The sequence below is a fragment of the Mya arenaria genome, chromosome 8, assembly GCF_026914265.1.
Source record: "Mya arenaria isolate MELC-2E11 chromosome 8, ASM2691426v1".
Classification (NCBI taxonomy): domain Eukaryota; kingdom Metazoa; phylum Mollusca; class Bivalvia; order Myida; family Myidae; genus Mya; species Mya arenaria.
In genome coordinates this window covers 23914988-23936194 of record NC_069129.1, presented here as the reverse complement: position 1 = coordinate 23936194, position 21207 = coordinate 23914988, and the positions used below count along the sequence as shown (strand labels likewise).

The window sequence follows — 21207 nt, the reverse complement described above, 5'->3', positions numbered from 1 at the left end:
TCATTTATGAATTGAAAAGATGAACGTGTGATCTCAGCCACAAAGTTAAGGGAACGTCAATGTTGTTTCAACAAAAGAACAACTCTTGCATCCACTTCTAAAAGCAGAAATCGACAAGGCTGACTTAAAATACCTGAACGAATCAAACATAAGATTGTATTGCTGTTACGCTCTGGTAGCGGGTATTAAGGTTGAGGGTTTTTTTTATATAAAACTACCTTATGACTTCGATACCCCAGACGCTATGCCATATGACAGTTTTATTTATAGATATTATGAAATAATATATTCGTATTCATAACAAGAAGTATTCTATTAGAGCTCGTATACAATTAATACGGGCTTGCGTTTGTCTGTACAAGCCCTCTTACGGTCTGTACGTGTATTGACAGCAATAGTATACCTCAAATCAGTACATAATAAATTGATGATTGAAACGTAACGGAATATGGAAAAGCAGCTTACCATATTTAATCATTTGAATTTGAATGATCAAAATGTGAATTTGTGGCCACGTAGCTTTTAATCTAATCATGTATTATCTTACATTTATTGATACTTTAATAACCTGAAAATTAAACTTTAACTAAGCTGTACATCAGATTTTATAATTTAGTATGAGTTATTATAATTTATATAGTAAAAATAAAAACAACGAAAAAAAACACTAATATAAATCTTCCAATTTTGATAATACCATGTCAGACATGTGTGTGTTTTATACCTGTCTTTAGAAACTTGAATTGAGACGTTGTTTATATTACTCAAATATTCTTTATTCAACTTTAAAAACATTAACAGATTAAAGACACGTATTTATTCACACGTCTTTGAATGTCTTTTTCACACCCACCACACCCACAAAGAACGCATTGTTCAAATACATTTTTTTTTAAGTTTTAATTGACCAATTAATATTTAACAGTTATATAATAAAATACGTTCTTACATTTTTTAACATTTAATATTTAAAATAAGGGTTTAAATTTAGATCTGAATGATTTTTTTATCAATCTTATCAATGTATTTCATGAATATTTGTCTATTTGTAAGTTTACAGATGTCATTTATAACTTCTTTTGAAATAAAAATTGACAAATTATGTTTTTTCTTTATATTCAAAATAAAAAAAATAAGGGGCCGAAATGTCTCTGTTGAAAATCAGTAAGGGGCCGAAATGTCTCGAGTCAATTTAATTAAGGTGACGGAATGGCAGGGCCGACACGTCTTAGGGGCCGATTTGGTTGTAGGCCGATTTGGTAAGGGGCCGATTTGTCTCGCTCCCTTGTTTTCACGGTGAGTTGAACGAAGAATTATACTTGTTATTGTAAATTGAAACGTTCATACGGTGCTGTTTGGTCTTTGGACACCATAATGACATAACGTTGGTTTGTACGCAATGAACAAGCTAAAGTGATGAAAACGGTATCCACATCAATTCCTAAGTGGGTGGGGAAGGTCTAAACATAAAACGTTGAAAATGCTCACAAGTTTTATTTAGATTTGAGAAACGATCTTTTTGGGGGTTGAAACATTTATTTTTGGCGACATGTTTGGAGTTATTTAGGAGTTGAACAAATTTTACAAAAAAAGATTTTAACAGATTATGCACAGGTGTCCGGTGTGTTGTTTTGACCGCCACCCCCCTCTACTACCCCCGCCCCCTCTGCAACGCACCATATTTTTTTTCAAAATCTCTCAAAAATATCCAGATATTGTTTAAACATCATAATATGACATTACATCCAACTTTTGACAATTTCCCTTCTGTGACAAAATATATTATATAGGAACATTAGCACGGCGCTCTTGCCAACAGAGTTAAACGGGCAGCTGGTTACACAGGCTAGACTCGTCCGCCCATTAAAGGGGCTGTCTCACAGATGATAAAATAAAAATTAATATTTTTGTCATGGCAGAGTGTGGCAGATGACTCGCGAATACATTAAGCGATAAAGATGTATGAATGAAATTACAGAAAACCGTTTAGCACAAATAATGAAATCAATTGTTTAGTAATTCATAATTTGTTTTTCAGGGGAGGGGTGTCGGGAGGGGAAACCCCTCCCGACACCCCTCCCGTCAACCATCAGATTTGGCATGTTTGACCTGGTTTCAACAAGCATAATAATGTGAGTATTATTGATTATGAACCCGGGGAAGATTTCAGCATAAAAGGCAGCGTTTATTTTTTGCAGAATTACATGATAACACTATAGCTACAGCGTTTTACTGGTATTTTTTTTTACCAAGGTTTTCAGAAGGATACCTTTAGGCGAGATGAAATGTATTGACATGTCTCGCTTAAACTGGCACATATTTCTGCACAGAATTTCTTTAAGTTGACCTCTTTTCAAAATTATTCAGCTGAAGGCATGTATAAGCATGCTAGACAGTTTTAGACAAACTCTTTTCTACAAAGTAAAAAATGACATTTAAGTAATTAATTATTTAAATGGGCTGGGTTCGGGAGGGGTTTCCCCTCACGAAAAGCAATGTTTATAATTCCTTTTTTCTTCTGCATACAGTATAATCAGAAAATGCGGGGTCATCGGTTCAGCAAAAAAAACAGTGGCGTTTTTCGCAATATTTTTCAGAAGTTTTTAACATGCTTGTAGATTAGAGATTTTTCTTCGTGCAGTGTGCAATTTACTCTTCCTAACTGCTGTTTCGACTTGAGATAGAATATGGTCGAGAAATATTTTCTTCTCAATTTTTTCTTCAAACACAATCTATATGAATTACTCAAAAAGCGATATTGTTCATGTAAAATTAACAAGACATTTATAATGCCAGCTCTACTATAGTAAAGCATAGGCATAGCAAAATTCAAAACATTTTTATTATATATATATGCTTTGTGGTGATTTATAGACATTTATAAACAATAGAAAAACAATCTTTCACTGTTTTAAACATATTGATATTTTTTTACTGTTTGAAATTTCAGCCAGCTCTCAAATAAATATTGAATGCCAGTGCTAAGAGGGCAGGGACACAATTTGAACAACTTCATTATTTTGTTATCAAAATAATGTAACCTTTGTATACAAATTAAAATTTGTTTCCCTACTTCAATACTTATAATCGAATGCCATTTTATACACTTTTAGGGTCTAAATTTAAATTATTATGTTTGTGATAGATCGCAAAATATTTCAGTTCATTACTCTTAAAATATAGCTTTTGATTCTCAGTCATTGAAATTCATGTACATCAGGATTTTACACTAAAACAAAACAAATTCACTATTTATTCTTTCTCTTAGTTATCGCACATAGGTTATGGCGTGGTACAATCCTCTTTATTTAGATTGTCAGAAAATGTAAATGCATCTCAGTAGCTCAGTTGGTGAAGAACTCGCCCTGTTATAAAAGGGATCCCGGGTTCCAGCCCTGCAATTGTCATACATTTTTCTTTCCAATTGTACTTTAATGGATAAATTCAAATTCTGACAATAAATAATGACAATTTAGCAGGTGGAGCTAAGATTCTATTCATGTCATGTATTTTTATTTCTCAGTGATTGAATTTATTACCCGGGGTTGGCTGGACCGAAAGTCAAAGTTCCCTCTCTTCCCCGGACCTGGGGGGTGGGTGGGCGTGGTTACATTTGACTGGTGCATTAATGTTTTATGTTTTTGAAACGTTACTACCGGTTTAAGAAAAATGAATAAAAAATCATTTTTTTAAAATAAGATATATATAAAAATCTGCGATCAATTTTTTTGTCAGCAGTCTTATATAACTTGTTTCCATGCATTTACACAAAAATTGGGTCGTTAAAAGACAAAAATAAGAAAGTTGTCAAAACGTTAAATCTGTGGGAGTGAAACTTTAAGGGACACCAGATTGTTCATTTGCAAGAAAAAAGATGTTGTGAAAACCTCTGCTAATGGAGCAATGCTTCTTTCGCTGTTTTTTTGTGTTTTACCAATTTAAAATTAACTGTTTGTGTACCATATAAATACCTGTTGATTTAAAATATTGTCAGTATATGAGTCTGTTCTTATCAAGCCACTTTTACATGCTAAATATTCACAATTTGAACTGGGAAATAATATATTTGCTGATTTTTGGACCATCTGGTGTCTAGCCCTTTCATAAACCATCTAGCTGCCAATGTGAGTTTTAGATACATAATTGGACAGTTTCATTGGAATTTATTTAGTATAAAAAATAAATATGTTTCATGGCTAAAAGCGTAGTACTTACTCAGGGCTTTTTCTATAGTGCCCACGGGTTTGACTTTCGGACCCATTCCCAAAGCAAAATATAAGATGTTTTTCCCAATCTTCAGAATTTTTTTTTTAAAAAGTCTTTTAAAATGTACTGGTTCATTTTCAACATCCTAATAAATTATGTGATGTAAAGTTTGTTTGATAATTGTACTCGGAAATCATTGATTTTCATCACATTCGGATATATCTGTATGAAATATTATCTGTCATGATTGATTAATTGCAATAGATATTTACACCTAAGGATTGATATTTAAGCCATTTTGGTTCTATTAAAGGGAATTAAACTAATATAAAATCATTTTCTAATTCGCAGGAGACTAAGCTGTCTAAGCTTTTTCTTTTAACAGTTAATTTTCCCAATTTCAGCATTTTCATGACGCAAAATTATCCAAAATGTCTAGGGTCTTTTTCCCAAATTGGGCAGAAAAACCCCTGTTACTTAATAATGTTTTAGGAAAAATGTAATTCAAGGGACATTTTCATTTACTTGAGATCTGTTTTTGTAATGATACAAAAATAAGCAGATTCTTTCATCTAATACAAAAACTAAATAATGTCTAAACTGTCAAATGTGAGGTTGCATTTGTAAACTTCATCTTTGTTTAGGAAATCTGTGAATATAACTTTCACCACCCAGAACAATAAGTATCAATATAAGAAGTAAAAAATATCCGAGTTACTATTTCCTCATGTCAGGGACAATTCAATTAAAAATCAAAGGAAAAAAAACTGTTAAATACTATCATGTTGTTGTTTTTTCTAACTTTCAATAATATTTATTCCCTGTGGTCGGTCAGTTTCACAGTCGGTCGGTCCGTTGCAACTTTGTCCGGAGCAAAACTTAAAAACCAGTTGATGGAATTGGATTAAACTTCCTACAATGGTAGAGCATAATGAGAGTACAATAACCATACCTCTATTCTTGCGTAATACTGAGTTATTGCCCTTTGTTACTTTTTTTGTCTGGAGTATAACTTTAAAAGTACTGGATGGAATTCATTGGAACTTCATACAATGGTAAAGCACAATGAGAGGAAGTGCAGTGTTCAAGAACCATAACTCTACTTTAGCTAATTACTGAGTTATTGCCCTTTATTTGTTTTTTTGCTGTCAATTTTTTTTCCAGACATTAACTTGCAAACTACTATATGGAACTTATTGAAACTTCATACAATGGTAATTAAAGCACAATGAGAGGAAGTGCAGTGCACAAGAACCATAATTCTTTTTTAGCTAATTACAGAGTTATGGATTTTAATACTTTTTTATTGTCCCGAGCATAACTTGAAAACTATTGGATGGAATTTGGTAAAGCTTCATACAGTGATAGATCATGATGAGAGGAAGTGCAGTGTATAGGAACCTCAATTCTATTTCAGCCAATTACAGAGTTAATGCCCTTTGTTACTTTTTTTTGTCCAGAGCATAAATTGAAATCTACCGGATGGAATGTAATAAAACTTTATACAATGGTACAGCACAATGAGAAGGAGTTCAGTGTACATGAATCATTACACTTTTTTAGCAAATTACAATGACAATAGTCCATAAAATAAAGTTGTCATTTATAGGTTGGCTTTCCAAATAGTTGACTGCAATTTCATATCAGGGCGGCGTTCTGGGGTATTAATCACCTTCAGTGATAGCTCTAGTTACCTTTCAGGTGGCCCTGCAGTGCCAGATGAATGCGGTGGTTTTGTCTTTGCGCAAAATTTAGCAGGGAATGGGCCTACCAAGAGTCCCTGGGGTGCGGGGACATTTGGCAGAGATTTTACCATTTGTTCGTCCCCGCAGGGCGGAGATTTTAGCCAGGGTTGGCTTGACCGGAAGTCAAAGTCCCTGCTATTCCCCGGGCCTGAGGGGGTGGTGGTTACAATTGACTGGTGCATAAATGCCAGTTTCACCAACCCAACTCGAAGCCTTTAGTGAATGTCCTTATGAAAATCAGATTTTTAGTAAATACATCAACCAGGTATAGTTGACATTTTTTAGTAGTCCAATTCCTTAATAACTTGTTATTGTTTGCAACAGGTTGGAGATGGGGATGATGACGGACCAGCCAGCCGAACTCAAATTAGATTAGGCATCATGCGGTAAATTATTAGTATTTCACAATCACTTAATGAAAATGTATCCAAACAGTAGCGGGTTTGAATCTTTTAAGTTTGTTGCATTCCTAAATAACATTGTTTCATGCTGGTTGTAAATTATTTCCAGTCACGGCCATTAGATTATATCATTTTCTGATGAACTATTTTGTTTGCTTTTTTTTTTATAAATTTCAGGTTTTTGACTTATCCCTCAATACTTCTTAATATATTTCAACATTCTGTAAAAGCACAAATGTATTGGTTCTTTTTTTATAGCCACCTGGTTGCTGAAGCTCGAGAGGACCTTTATGGACAAAAAATCCTGTTCAAGATAGTTCAAGATAGTTCTGTCTGGAATTCCATACCACCTCCAGAGAATGGAAAATGTCTTCAAGTAAGAAGAGATTCTAAGCAAGTGCATTTCTGACTCCTCCAAAATGCTTCTTTGTAGTCAGTTACCTTGGAGTTGTTTAATACTCATTGCAAAATATTCAAACATAATATATTTCATCTATTTTGTCTTGATCTTTGAATCCGTCAAATTACACTATGACTATCATTATGTGACTATATCAACATTATCAACGTTGACGTCATTTGATGTTGACGTCATTTCCTGTTCATTATATACATACAACCTGATGAAGGCCGAATGGCAGAAACGTTGTTTCATAAATAAATAATTTGTGTTGAAGTTGGACTTCTTTAATTATCACCATATGTGACTATATCAAATTTATGACTACATAAAGAAGTTGTGCTTCAAATGATTGTTAACTGGTATACCTTCACAGTAGTAGTTAGTACTTTTATTCTATTAAAAACATTGCATTTATGTTATTTGCAGATTCTGATGTGCCAGCAGCCTGAAGTGGTCAAACAATTTGAAACTGGATGCAGCACAGAATCCCATATTTCAAGAGAATGCAGATGTTAGTCACCCCTGTCAAACTTGTTTGTGTGAATAATACCAAATGTGACATTTACACCAAATATGTAATAATTGAGCAACGTATAGACAATTGCAAAACTCTGTTCTGTTAATTTTGTGCCATATTTAGCATTTAAAACAAGATGCTTTCAGTTTTTGCTGGTTTGTTCGGTTTCTTTTATTCATGATTTTTTTCAAGAAGACACCAGTTCGGTGTATAGTAGTTATGGTGTTTTAACTGTCAATGAAGCCAAGATCACTGTATGTTGTTGAACTGATATATATGTTAAACATTGAAGATCCAGCTGTCAGTACAGAAAACATTGATTGTGCTTTTGAGAACACTGAATTTTATTAACATAATTTGACGCTGTACATATTGCAAGCTTTTTTTCAAATCTATATAAATTAATATAAAACTGTAGCCTTAATTTGTGCATATTAACATATGTGAATAATTTAATAGCCTCATGATGTCATTCTGTATAAATTATATAATATAATCATTTTAATTGTCTCAATGGTTTCATATATAAATGGTTTTGGAACTGAAATTTGGTCTTCCTCTATTGGCTGGTACACTCAACAAATATAAAAAAATATATGAAATAGTGCTTAGTGAGCTCAGCTGACAGTTTTTCATTGGGTTCTTATTTGGGTGTGTTCCAACAATATCACTGCCTTGATTACTTTTATTGTATATTCTATATAGGTGCTAAATTTAGAATATATTTTCAGCTTTGTTGAATGTTGATTGTAATTTATCATTATGCCCCCCTTCGAAGAAGAGGGGTATATTGCTTTGCACAGGCATGTCGGTCGGTCGGTCCGTCGGTAGACCAAAGCTTGTCCGAGTGATAACTGAACAATTCCTGGAGGTATGGTCATCAAACTTCACATGAAGGTTGGGCCTGACCAGTAGATGACCCCTATTGATTTTGGGGGTCATCGGGTCAAAGGTCAAGGTCACAGTGACCTTTAATGGTAAAATAATTTTAAAGCTTGTCCGAGTGATAACTCAACAATGCCTGCATCCATGGCCCTCAAATTTGACATGGAGGTTGGGCCTGACCAGTAGATGACCCCTATTGTTTTTGGGGGTCATCAGGTCAAAGGTCAAGGTCACAGTGACCTTGAATGGTAAAAGGTTGTCCGAGTGATAACGTGACAATGCCTGCACCCATGGCCCTCAAACTTGACTTGGAGGTTGGGCCTGACCAGTAGCTGACCCCTATTGTTTTTTGGGCTCAATGAGTCAAAGGTCAAGGTCACAAAGACCTTGAATGGTAAAAGGTTGTTCGAGTGATAACTCAACAATGCCTGCACCCATGGCCCTCAAACTTGACTTGGAGGTTGGGCCTGACCAGTAGATGACCCCTATTGTTTTTGGGGGTCATTGGCCAAAGATCAAGGTCACAGTGACCTTGAATGGTAAAAGGTTGTCCGATTGATAACTCAACAATGCCTGCACTCATGGCCCTCAAACTTGACTTGGAGAATTGGCCTGACCAGGAGATGACCCCTATGGTTTTTGGGGGTCATCTGGCCAAAGGTCAAGGTCACAGTGACCTTGAATGATAAAAGGTTGTCCGAGTGATAACTTGACAATGCCTGCACCCATGGCCCTCAAACTTGACTTGGAGGTTGGGCCTGGCCAGAAGATGGTCCCTATTGATTTAAGGGGTCATTGGGTCAAGGTCACAGTGACCTGGAATGGTAAAAGGTTATCCGAGTGATAACTTGACAATGGCTGCACCCATGGCCCTCAAACTTGATATGGAGGTTGAGTCTGGCCAGGAGATTGTCCCTATTAATTTTAGGGGTCATTGGGCCAAAGGTCAAGGTCACAGTGACCTTGAATGATAAAAGGTTGTCCAAGTGATAACTCAACAATGCCTGCACCCATGGCCCTCAAACTTGACATGGAGGTTGGGCCTGACCAGTAGATGACCCCTATTGATTTTAGGGGTTAAAGGTCAAGGTCACAGTGACCTTGAAAGCAAACTCGACAATTCTTGGACCTATAGTCATCAAACTTGACATGGAGGTTGGGCCTGACCAGTAGATGACCCCTATTGATTTTAGGGGTCAAAGGTCAAGGTCACAGTGACCTTGAAAGCAAACTCGACAATTCTTGGACCTATGGTCATCAAACTTGACATGAAGGTTGGGCCTGCCCAGTAGATGACCCTTATCGACTTTGGGGGTCATCAGGCCAAGGTCAATGTCACAGTAACCTTTAACGCAAAAAAGTTAACAAATCTCGCCCCACTGATATCTCAACAATGCCTGAACCTATGATCATTAAACTTGACATGGATGTTAAGCCTGACCAGTAGATCACCCTTATTGATTTTAGGATTCATAGAGCCAAAGGTCAAGGTCACAGTAATCTTGAATGGTAAAAGGTTGTCCGAGTGATAACTCAACAATGCCTGAACATATGGCCTTCAAACTTGACTTGGAGTTGCATCTGACTTGTAGATGACCCCTTATGATTTAAGGGGTCATCGGGTCAAAGGTCAAGGTCACAGTGACCTTGAACGAAAAAAACTTGTCTTGTGATAACTTGACAATGCCTGCACCCATGGCCCTCAAACTTGACATTTAGGTTTCTGGTGACCAGCTGATGACTCTGGATTTTGAGTTCATAGAGTCAAAGGTCATGACGGTCATAACACACTTTATCCTCACACTTTAATGGTCATAATCTTCATTCAATTGTCCATATAATCCTGACAACATGGCGCTCAGGGGGGGCATAATGTTTGACAAACATCTCTTGTTTCTTTTTAGATCACCCTGTGGGTTAAACATTATGTGAGGGTTAGAAGTCATTTGTTTGTAATTACACCTTGATAAGTTTAATCTTTAATACACTGGGTCTTGAAAGTCCCATGATATGAACAATTGGTTTTGACTATGTTCATGCTTCATTTAGAATAAACCTCATAAGAGGTCATAACAGATTGGGCCTTTAAAAGTTAGAAAATTTTAACATTTATTTATTCATACAATTTTATTTCCCACCAGATGTAAAAAACAACAACCTTTTTATCAAAAAGCAAGACAAAAAGGTCACTGTTGGTGATCTGTAAAAAAATACATGTATTGCTGCATATTTAACTGTCACAGGTCTTTTGGTGTATACATGATTTTAGCAAAGCTGTTTACAATATTAATTAATTGTAATTTAGATAATTTTGATCATTAGACATGATGTTTGTCAGATTTGTCATTGCAAACACAAATTATTTTAAAATTTATTGAAAGCATCGTTTAGATAATTCTGTAATTAAAGCAGAATTGTATTTGCCCTTAAAATCTAAACAACACATTAGTTCATAATTAACATTTTGCAACATTTTGGGTGGGGGTTTGGTGTATGTTTTTGTAACAAACAAATAAGAATATATTCTCTATTCTCACTGAGATATTTTGCAGACAATTTTCCAGAGCTGCTTGGCTACATATTGTTCATATACAATCATAATTATTAGTAATTGATTAAATGTTTTGCCATTTTTACCATCATATTTAAATAGATTTTTGCCCATTCAATTCTAGTTAAAATTATAATTACCCCTGCTTGTTATATACTTTAGTGCAACATTATTGATATGTGATCATTTTTAGATTGACTATTCGAAGAATAAGGACAGCTATCTTAGTCACCCGAGTGTCAGCGTCAGCATTACCACTTATGTTAAAGTTTGCGTACCACCTCAAATATTTTCAAAGTCCATTGACATACTGTTTTGAAACTTCGCACGTTTGTTATCCCCCGCCTATGAAATAGGGAGGGGGATATTGAAATGGCGTTGTCCTTCCATCCGTCCGTCACCTGCGTTTTCTCAGTAACTAGCCGGTAGAATTTCATGAAACTTAAAATAAATATGAACCATTATACTGGAATGATGCCCGTCCAAAAAAATTTGATTGGTCAATTGTCCTTGGAGTTATTGCCCTTGATTTTTTTTTAAAAATGCACATTCACGGCCATTTCTCAGTCACTAGCTGGCAGAATTTCATGAAACTTAAAATAAATATGAATTACTATACTGGGATGATGCCTGTTCATTTTTTTTTTGGATTGGTCAATTGTACTTGGAGTTATTGCCCTTGATTTTTTTAAAAACTCTCATTTACAGCCATTTCTCAGTAACTAGTTGGTAGAAATTCTTGAAACTTGAAATAAATATGAACCAACATACTGCGATGATGCCTGTTTATTTATATTTTGGATTGTGTAATTTCTATATGAGTTATTTGCCCTTGATTTATTAAAAGATCCATGTTTGCAGCCTTTTCTATGCAACTAGCTGGTAGAATTTCATGACACTTGGAATAAATAAGAACCAACATACTGTGATGATGCCTGTCTATTTTTCTTTTGGATTGGTCAATTTTCCTTAGAGTTATTGCCCTTGATTTATTAAAAAATCATTGTTTGGAGCCGTTTCTCAGTAACTAGCTGCTAGAATTTAATGAAACTTGAATGTTATATGAACCAACATTCTGCAATGAACTTGTTTGGTGAATTTCTACGGCTACATTTTTATCTCAACTATTGAGTACTATTTTGCAATGATTGATGTTTCTGAGTGAGCAGTTTCGGAAAAGACATTTTTATTTAATCATCCCTCTGATTTATTTCGTTAAAAAAAATTATCATAAAGTTGTCCCGGTCGATATTTTATAATTTGGCTCGGAAAGGGATAAACCAATGTGCTTATCTTATTCTTTCTGAGATTTTTTTTAACCTTCAAGCACAAACAAGCCATCGTTGGCGGGGGATATCTTTTCACTGAAAATGCTTGTTCACCATCATGCTCCCAACCTGTACACAGGAGGTCACTGTATCGAGCATTTTGACAGAATTATGCCCCTTTTTTACTTAGACTTTACGTGTAAGTTTGCGTACCAACTCAAATATTTTCAAAGTCCATTGACATCTGGCTTTGAACTTTGCACGCTTGTTCACCATTATGCCCAAAACCTGTACACAGGAGGAGGTAACTCTATCGAGCATTTGACACAAAATTATGCCCCTTTTTCAACTTACAATTTATGTTAAAGTTTGCGTACCACCTCAAATATTTTCCCATTCAATTTATGTAAATATCTCAGCACATCATGTATTGCATTGAAATCTAATATAACAGTGATCAATGCATGTTTCTCCAAAACTTTTCAATCCATACACCGAAAAGCGGCGGAATAGTCCAGCGCGCTGTCTCTGTGACAGCTCTTGTTTTTTTGTTGTTGTTTTTTGTAACATATTCCTCAAATGCGTTTGTGTACTTGATCTCAAATGCATAGTAGCTTTATTTAAGTTAATTAAGAAAAATAACTCTAAACTTCACATAAAATATAAACTAATGCATTATATATAATGTATACACTATTATTGAAGATTGTTGCGTATACACAAAATAAATTGTTAACAGCAACAAAACTGCTTGTTATTTAAAATGTTTTATTACCATATACAATAAAACGTTTCCCTTTTACTCCTAGTATGTTTCACTTAGTCATTAAGTAAACTTAGTGTCCGGCAATAGCACTTCAAGCCCGTAGAGGCAGCGCCTTAGTTCATATTGCTTAAGTTACTCTTACTATATTGTTTCGTTACTTTATGGCTCAAGACCACAGTTATCTGCCCCCAGTTGACCAAGATCCGGATGTGAATACAGAAAAAAAGAGTGCTTGTGTTCAAGTATCAATATTTTATTAAAATTGAATGAAAAAGAAGCAAAAAATGTTCTTTTTGCAGAGAACTTGACTGAATTTGACACTCTTTTGCAGAAATTGATAGTTTTCAATGTAAATATTGGAAAAATCATAGCTTGTGGAAGTCTGAAAATTAGTTGTTTGTAGCCGATTGACTCCCTGGCGGAAGGGTTATGTATTTGAACTCAATTTTGACAGTCGGGTCAATGGTCAACATGGTGTTTTCTTGTGATTATATTTTGTGTCTTGAATTGTTCTAGAGATGCCATGTCCTTGTTTTTCAATTGGGGTGTGTATAAAGTCAAAAGCCAGGTTAGTGTCTATATGAAACATATAGTAAAAATAACTGTGGTCTCACGCCTTATGGAAATGAATACACCCATGTGAACCCTATTTCAGCTTAACCGAATTACGTTGGGAATATCATTCGTTCTGAACAACAATCGTAACCTCTACACATTACAATATAACTTTTTTCATGTTTAATACAAAAAATGCTCATGAATAACCCCACAAACCGCGTTTACGGCTTATAACGAAACCGAAAGTACATCTAGTGACAGGGCACCGTAACATTTTGAAATTGGGTCAAATTGTTTCACAAAAATAGTATTTGTCTATATGTTAAGCGATTGAAATAATTGAAAACTACCTTATATAGCATTTGATTACCGGCATCAACATTTATTGCAACCATTTATGACCTCAAAGCCTAAACACAGACGTCGAAATTATGTGAATTTATGTAGTTTAAAATTTACTATATCCGGGCCATGTGTTTTCTTTTCTCGGGGCCGGCTCACGTATCATTTATCACGTGACTATGTGACCAAATAGGACAATATGATAATGAATCAAAAAAATTGTGACGTCAAAATGAGGAGACCTATGCTAGTTTTCGCTCATTCGAACCAGTGAAGATTTCCATTTTAAATTTATTGTTGCTAAGGTGCAACTTAATTGATGTGCCCTCGTACGGTTGAACACTACATGCGATCGAAGTTTTACTGTATTTTCTCTTCGATTAATGTTTGTTTAACATGGCGAAAGATACCACACAATACATTGTCGTGGGAACTACATATGCATATTCAGAATGGCGCAACCACATACTGGTATTTTGCTCGAATTTCACTGGTCGGCGAATAAATTAAAAATAAAACCTTTTAGAATCCGTTTTATTTCAATTTTATTTTAACGGAATTGACGGTCGGCGGTGCATGTAAACAAAATGTAAAAAGGAAATGGCCTAGCAGTAACAAAACTCGTTTGTTAGGTATAAGAGGAGATCATTCAAGTTCAGACAAGACTTCACCCTGCATACGTTATCTCCTATTATCAGTGAAACGAAAGTTGGAGTTTCTGAAAATCCTAAATATATATTTTTAGACAATGAGGAAGTCAAGGAGTTTATAAATTACCATTTAAAAGGTTAGTTTCGTTCTCTTTTTGTCACTAGACTGTAGTTAGTAAATTACTATAAAGCACGATACGTGACTTTTTAAAGGAAATGTTATAAAAATTTATGAAATGCAATAGTAAAACATCAAAGCTTATTGAACCACAACGGGCATACATATTTGGTAACAAGGCCTCTGCTGACTATCGTTTGTCGAATTATTCATGGAACGGAGGCATACAGGCTTTGTATATAGTGCAATAGGAGATCATACAAAATTTTCTTAATTTTATGAATGAGGTGTTGTTTTTATTTGATCATATGTTTCTTCTTTTCAAGTTTGATTTTGATTGTATGTCACATATTTTCGATAATATTGATGTCAGGGCTCCGAGAAGGTAAACCCATGCAGGAAATGCTGATTTTAACACCACATTCCCAATACAAACACCACAAACAAACCACAACTTCATCAAAAGTGTTGTTCCATTAAATGATACCCGCCTTGGAACGGTCAGTCCAACAAGTTTTCTCACCAAATTAGGTGTTTTGTTTTGTCAAAGTGCAAAGGTACACCGGCATCAGTGTCATTTCTTTTATTGAAATATGAAAAAGCATATTGCCAAAATTACATAGTTGTATAAAGTAGCAGTTGAGGGGCTGTGTTTTGTCTGTGTTATATTTCACAATGACTATGGTACAGTGATCGGTTTGTAATGCTTCAGAATGGCGGCTGCAATGGCGCCGGGGTCGGTGGACGTGAATACCCAGAATGAGCAGCACTACCTGCGCCTCCACCTTCTTGTCATGAAGGCTGGTGACGTCCTCAGGGCCAAGTTTGACTCTATTGCAACCCCGAACAATCTGCTCAATGAACTGAAAAAACACAAACGTGTGATTGATAAATTGCAGAAAAATGATATAATCACAAGTGACCAATATCGTCTAATTCATCCTAATCCAGACTCAAAAATGTTTGACGTTAGTCTGCTAATTGTTCTGCTTAGAAACTTATGCAACTTGCAGCCACTGCATCCTATTTGGAAGGAGAAGGATAACAACAAAATATTTAAGAACATGCATCCTGAAATTGCAAACATCGTTCGGATAAGGAATCTCCGAAACAAGGTAAAACTTGCACTAAGTGCATTCAATATATTTGAATAAGTATGGTGTTTCTACTTAAATAATAATGTGTAGCTCCACGAGATTATCAATATAATATCTTAATTTATTAGTTGTTCCCTAAAATTTAATTGTATAACAAACATAGCAATTTATAAATATACAGTTTTTTTTCCCAAATACAAAGATGCCCATGCGTATACATAATATAATTACGAGACATGTTTCTAAACATAGTCAAGGTCAAATACATTCAAATAAGCAACTGATCACAATTATAAATACATCAAAGCATGTGACCAAATGATATATCATCAATAAAGTTAAATTTAAGCGTGAAATAGTTAATGTTAACAAATAAAATTACCCGTAATACAATAAATATCTTTCTTTTAATTCCATTGCCTTATACACATTAATGGCAAGGTTTCTGTTTACAGTTACATTTTGCGACTTAAATAATGCAATAAATTTAGGTGCATGTATATTTGGTGAAGTATAGGAATATGTTTTCAAGTATTGTTTTCTTAGTTATCTAGACAGTTGACATTCAAGAATAAAATGAAATTCATCTTCAAGTAAATTACATGCAAGACGTTTTCTATCACAGTGTGGTATTGCTACTGGTTTGTGCCATCTACCAGTTTCTATTTCTAATATATGTGCAGATACTCTTATTCTAGTTAATGCAGTCCTATATTTTACTATATTAACATTTGACAAATAAGATTTTAAAGTTTTAAATCAGCAAACAATATGTATGATCTAGCTCTAGTAGAATCATTAAACTGGGATATCCACGTTTTGTATAAATATATCAGTTATTCTATGTATGACTGCAGACATAAATAAGTTAACATCTCCATGATTAAAGCCTAAGGTTTGGAGAAAATGCCTTACCAAAAAGCCCATGATTTAAAATTTGGATTATCATCTAAATCACAATACATCTGATCATACACTATCCCAACGTATCTAATAGTCTCCATTTGAATAATTTTCATCCAATAATGTTTTCACTTGTAAAAAATAGCTAACAATGTTGTTCTACCAAGCTCGCCATATACAAAATTGTTTTGAGTCTGTGTTCTAACACATAATAAAACGTTACAAAAATTCAGGTGTACTCTTTCTCATTGTATACTATTTTGTAGTCCCCATACTTTCGAACCTTAGCTTAATATTGGAAAATGAGTTTATCAAACAGGTTTTATCTGTGCTTATTGACAGAGTAGGGTATTTAGTTAAACAACTTTTTATATACATGGGGATGATCGAACACACATGGTCAACAAAACTGATGATATATACATTGTGACACTGACAATAAAACACAGATTCAAAGTTCAGTTTTTACTTTGTTCGATAGCTTAACAACGCGAGACAAATAAAACATACAGTACACTTCTACAAAAAGTGCATTCAATGTTCTGTAAAAGTTACATAAACATAAACTGTATTATTCAAGAATGCCACGCATATTTTCTCCACAAAAGTCCCAAAATACGCAAAGCTGTACGAGTACGAAAATGTTTGTTTACCTTATCAACAGAGAAAAACAAGACATCGACACACAATTTCATGTTCAAAGCTGTCAGTTTAAATGTGTTTTCATGTGAACCCATATAACATTCTTTCGGAATTACTTTTCGACAAATCGTGCTGTATATCAAAACAAAATATACTTAGGTAATTTTCTAATCCTGTCACAAATTGTAAATTGATATAAACCCTTAATGATCTTGAATACTATTAGGCCGTATCTTCGGGAGGTGATGCACTTACCATTTCTGCCAATGAACGCTTGCATTCAAACAGTAACTGCTGTTTGCATCATGGATGTAGTTTGAGCTACTGCTGAACTTATATGCATACATTTACATACACTAACGGTATGTGCAGTTAAATTGGATTCATTAAATATTTAATATGTTAACACACGCATTTCCATGATGTTAACATTTCAGATGCAGCATAAGCATGTTGCTAGTCTGGACCAAAAAGAGTTCGAAGATGATTGGAGTCTGCTGGAAAGTGTAAGTTTAGTAAATAGTCAACGTCATGGCTATTTATTGTTTGTACGAATGTTGTTCTTTCTTATAAGATGTTATTGTTGTTTTGTTTATGACCGGCCATGGTGTTTGGATGTGGCCGTTGTAGTTGTCTGTATAAAGGAAGTGTTGTGTGCCACCATTTGAAGGTTGGTATTAACAACCAATGCGTGAATGTATAATTACATATAATGTGTACCGATCATACTGTCAGTCCTATAATTTTTAGTTAAGAAATATAACCATAAAGTAAGCTAGTTCTCCGAAAGTTCCATAAATCGACAGGTTACCCCCAAACTATTTGGTATGATTTGAAAGCACTTGCTTACGGATTTCTAATATGTAGAACAAATGGCCGAAAGTACATTATACATAATGTTATTTCAGTTTGTATTTGCTCTTTATTTCAAAGAAAATCGGTGGTAAATACCATATTTTGCATGCTTTGTTAAATTGTATTCGGTAAAAATACTCTCTCTCTCTCTCTCTCTCTCTCTCTCCCTCTCTCTCTCTCTCTGCACACAGAATCCCGTCAAATGATACCAAAATCGTATGGGGTCGCCATGCATATAACATTTATATGTTGTGTGTCGGATACCAGCATTACCAATCCATTTGTCATATTTCTATGTTCTTATCAGTCGATGGTTGTTCTTGGCCAGTCATGTGGACTGAACAGCGTGAAAGCTGATATCGAAGACCTGAAGAAAAAGAGTCTCGGCCAAGTTCCTCCAGAAATTGAAAGCCTCCGAGGTATGATGCTATAAAGCGAATTGTTACACGATGTAAAACTTTAATATACCTCTCAAACATAATATATTTAAACAAATTTACCTTTTCACCAATATCAACCGCGTGAAGATTTTGTCAGATTGAACAATAAAATCATAGAATTCGGCAGAAGTGATGAATAAAATACACTTATTTCATTTTCACAGAGAAGACCATTTGGTTATATAAGGAGTGCTGTGATTGTAAGTTTAATGATGAAAACTTCTATGATGACTACGGTGCGGACGATAACTATGATGAAGATGTAATGGATGATCGAGACTATGCAGATTTTGAGGACTTAAACGAAGGCTGTGATGATGAGTTAAGTGTGGAAAACAACAATGATGACTACGATGCGAACGATAACTATAATGATGATGTAGAAGATGATCGAGACTATGCAGATTTTGAAGACTTAAACGCAGGATGTGAGGATGAGTTAAGTGTGGAAAACAACAATGATGACTACGATGCGAATGATAACTGTAATGAAGATGTAGTAGATGATCGAGACTATGCAGATTTTGAGGACTTAAACGCAGGCTGTGAGGATGAGTAAAGTGTGGAAAACAACAATGATGACTACGATGCGAATGATAACTGTAATGAAGATGTAGTAGATGATCGAGACTATGCAGATTTTGAGGACTTAAACGCAGGCTGTGAGGATGAGTTAAGTGTGGAAAACAACAATGATGACTACGATGCAAGTGATACATTTAATGCAGATTTAGAAGATGATCGAGACTATGACGATATGGATGACTCCAACAGAGGCTATGATGATGACTATTAAGTGGAAGCCTAGTGTAATGAATTCGATACGGACGAATATCATTATGCAAATGGGCTGAATGATAGAGGTTATGAAGATAAAGAAGACTTTATAAGCGCTTTGATGATGAAGTTTAAGTAGAAAAGTGTAGTTTTTGCACAAACATTTGACTCAAAGTTCACAGGGCACTTGATATTTTCAGACGGTTTTTTTCTTTCCGTTTATGGTTTTCAAACTTATTTGCTGTGGAATTTCATAAATTGCACCGAGTGTTGATCATTTGTTAGTGGTATTTTTATACAAATCACCATTTTGAATCAACTTATTTATTTTAAGAGCTCAATACATAGTGAACTTAGCCGTTTTTCTTTTGAAAGGTACTATATATTTTCGTAAACTTTACCTACACTTTAGCTGTATTCCTGTCAGATTCAAGCTTGACGACAATAAGTTAACCTACTTTCAAATGCAATATAGTTTTTGAGAATATGCCAAGTCGGAAAATAGCACACAACTGTGTGTTTCCAATACAGTTTTCCACTAATCCCATTCTTTTTAAAAGTAAACACTATTGCTGTAAGCTTGAAAATTCCGGATTAAGTTTATCCGAATGTCTTGAATTTTCAAAATTTTATTTAATAGAAATTAATATGCAGCAAGTTATGTTCTAGAATTAAAAAAATACCTTGTTTTCCTAATGTCGAAATATAAGCACATTGTACCATATTTCAGAAAGTACAAGTTTGCAGCTTCGTATGTTTTGCTATTTTCAATGTTAACATTAAATAAAAAATAAAAAACGCCGTCATATTAATCTAGACTGGGTTTTGGTTAAAAGCATACTTTCAGGAACTACGTTAGTGCCAGACTGCCTTCCCCGGTAGAAAGGCTTATGGGATTAATACTAGTAGGCGTGTGTTCGTGTGTACGTCTGGGCAATCTTGTCCGGAGCACAACTCAAAAAGTCTTCGAGGTAACGACTTCAAACTTCATATCTCATTGAGAAAATTGGAATTGCAAAAGATCCATTATTCTGGCTGCAGTGCGTTTTGAAAAATGTTCTTTATTTATTTTTATTTATAATGGACTTTACTTAATGTTACCATAAATAATATTACAACACTATTGTTTGATTGATTTTTTAAATAAACTATTATGTTTTTCCATTATTTATGCTATTTACATATGTGTATGTCCTGTTCCTACAAAGGCTTCATTAAAATGTTCGCCCATTTGCGAACACAACATGTTTTCAGTTTGGTCAATTGCTTACACCATATGAATATTTTGCCAAATTGGAAAGACCACATTTCCACCAGTTTACCCTACGGCGAACACATTATTTAGAATTATTTAGGTACACAGCCATGTATTTCTTAGTTCGTTCTAATCTTTACTTGTAGTGGTTAATTACAGGTGCTCTTAATGTTCATTCGTGACACTAAATGCATTCTACATGTTTTAAGAAGCAACTCCATGTACAAAGTCCAGCATAAATCTTCCACAATAACGTTAATTTTCGATTATCCATTATTTACTGTCAACTCATCTCAGAAGATTACAATTGAATGGCAATACAATATATTGAGAATATAAAACTTTGACATGTTTAAGCTGAAGATTTTTTGGACTTGTATTTGTGACAAGGAAGGAGAAACTATGATTACATTCCGACCATAAATGTATACAATGGCTGTGAGAATGAATGTATATCTGGTTTGTTTTAATGGTACTAGTATTGCCCCAGCGACTAAATATGAATGACCCTTTCAGACATATGTGGACTTTCTTCCATCGTTCCCTATAACATCCGCCCACTGGAGTGTGGATACATGTATAAGATGTCTCCAGACTAATGCATGCATGGCGGATTTTGAACTTGGGGTTTGATCATCCGAACTTCACAGTGGAATTGACAGTAAGAAAATACTTCCTTTGGGGATTTTTGTTTCGCATAAAAACCCAAACAATGGAAGCCAATGATCCAGATTGAAACTGTTTTATTTTATACACAAATAAAATGCTAAATGCGACTTGAGTTGTGATAACATAAACTGCATTTAATCTTGAATGAATGTGATGATA

At 34.6% G+C, this 21207-nt stretch overlaps 1 protein-coding gene and 1 long non-coding RNA gene across 5 annotated transcripts; both read left to right on the top strand.

Moving 5' to 3' along the window:
- The first annotated feature begins 1274 nt into the window (after positions 1 to 1274).
- LOC128242602 (uncharacterized) lies at positions 1275 to 12704 on the top strand. The gene is made up of 4 exons (XR_008262644.1): positions 1275 to 1296; positions 6276 to 6337; positions 6611 to 6728; positions 7182 to 12704. It is a non-coding gene; the product is annotated as an uncharacterized LOC128242602 (long non-coding RNA).
- A 275-nt stretch (positions 12705 to 12979) lies between these two features.
- Positions 12980 to 20874, top strand: LOC128242539 (DNA-directed RNA polymerase subunit beta'-like). Of its 4 annotated transcripts, none has more exons than XM_052959715.1 (5): positions 12980 to 13310; positions 15123 to 15525; positions 17490 to 17558; positions 18215 to 18326; positions 18512 to 20874. In XM_052959715.1, the coding sequence occupies exons 1-5, from the start codon at positions 13261 to 13263 to the stop codon at positions 18904 to 18906; spliced, it is 1029 nt and encodes a 342-aa protein (XP_052815675.1). In that variant the 5' UTR covers positions 12980 to 13260; the 3' UTR covers positions 18907 to 20874. The 4 variants fall into 4 exon arrangements, with proteins under 4 accessions (XP_052815675.1, XP_052815677.1, XP_052815678.1 ...); XM_052959717.1 differs by lacking the exon at positions 12980 to 13310 and adding an exon at positions 14308 to 14429; XM_052959718.1 differs by lacking the exon at positions 12980 to 13310 and adding an exon at positions 14566 to 14581.
- The last annotated feature ends 333 nt before the right edge of the window (positions 20875 to 21207 follow it).

Excerpts from the sequence above, each read along its gene's own strand:
- LOC128242539 (XM_052959715.1), top strand. The coding sequence starts at position 13,261 with ATGCCATGTCCTTGTTTTTCAATTGGGGTGTGTATAAAGTCAAAAGCC. Across the intron at positions 17,559-18,214 it reads ATTGGAGTCTGCTGGAAAGT|TCGATGGTTGTTCTTGGCCA; the intron begins GTAAGTTTAGTA and ends TGTTCTTATCAG. Across the intron at positions 18,327-18,511 it reads AGAAATTGAAAGCCTCCGAG|AGAAGACCATTTGGTTATAT; the intron begins GTATGATGCTAT and ends TCATTTTCACAG.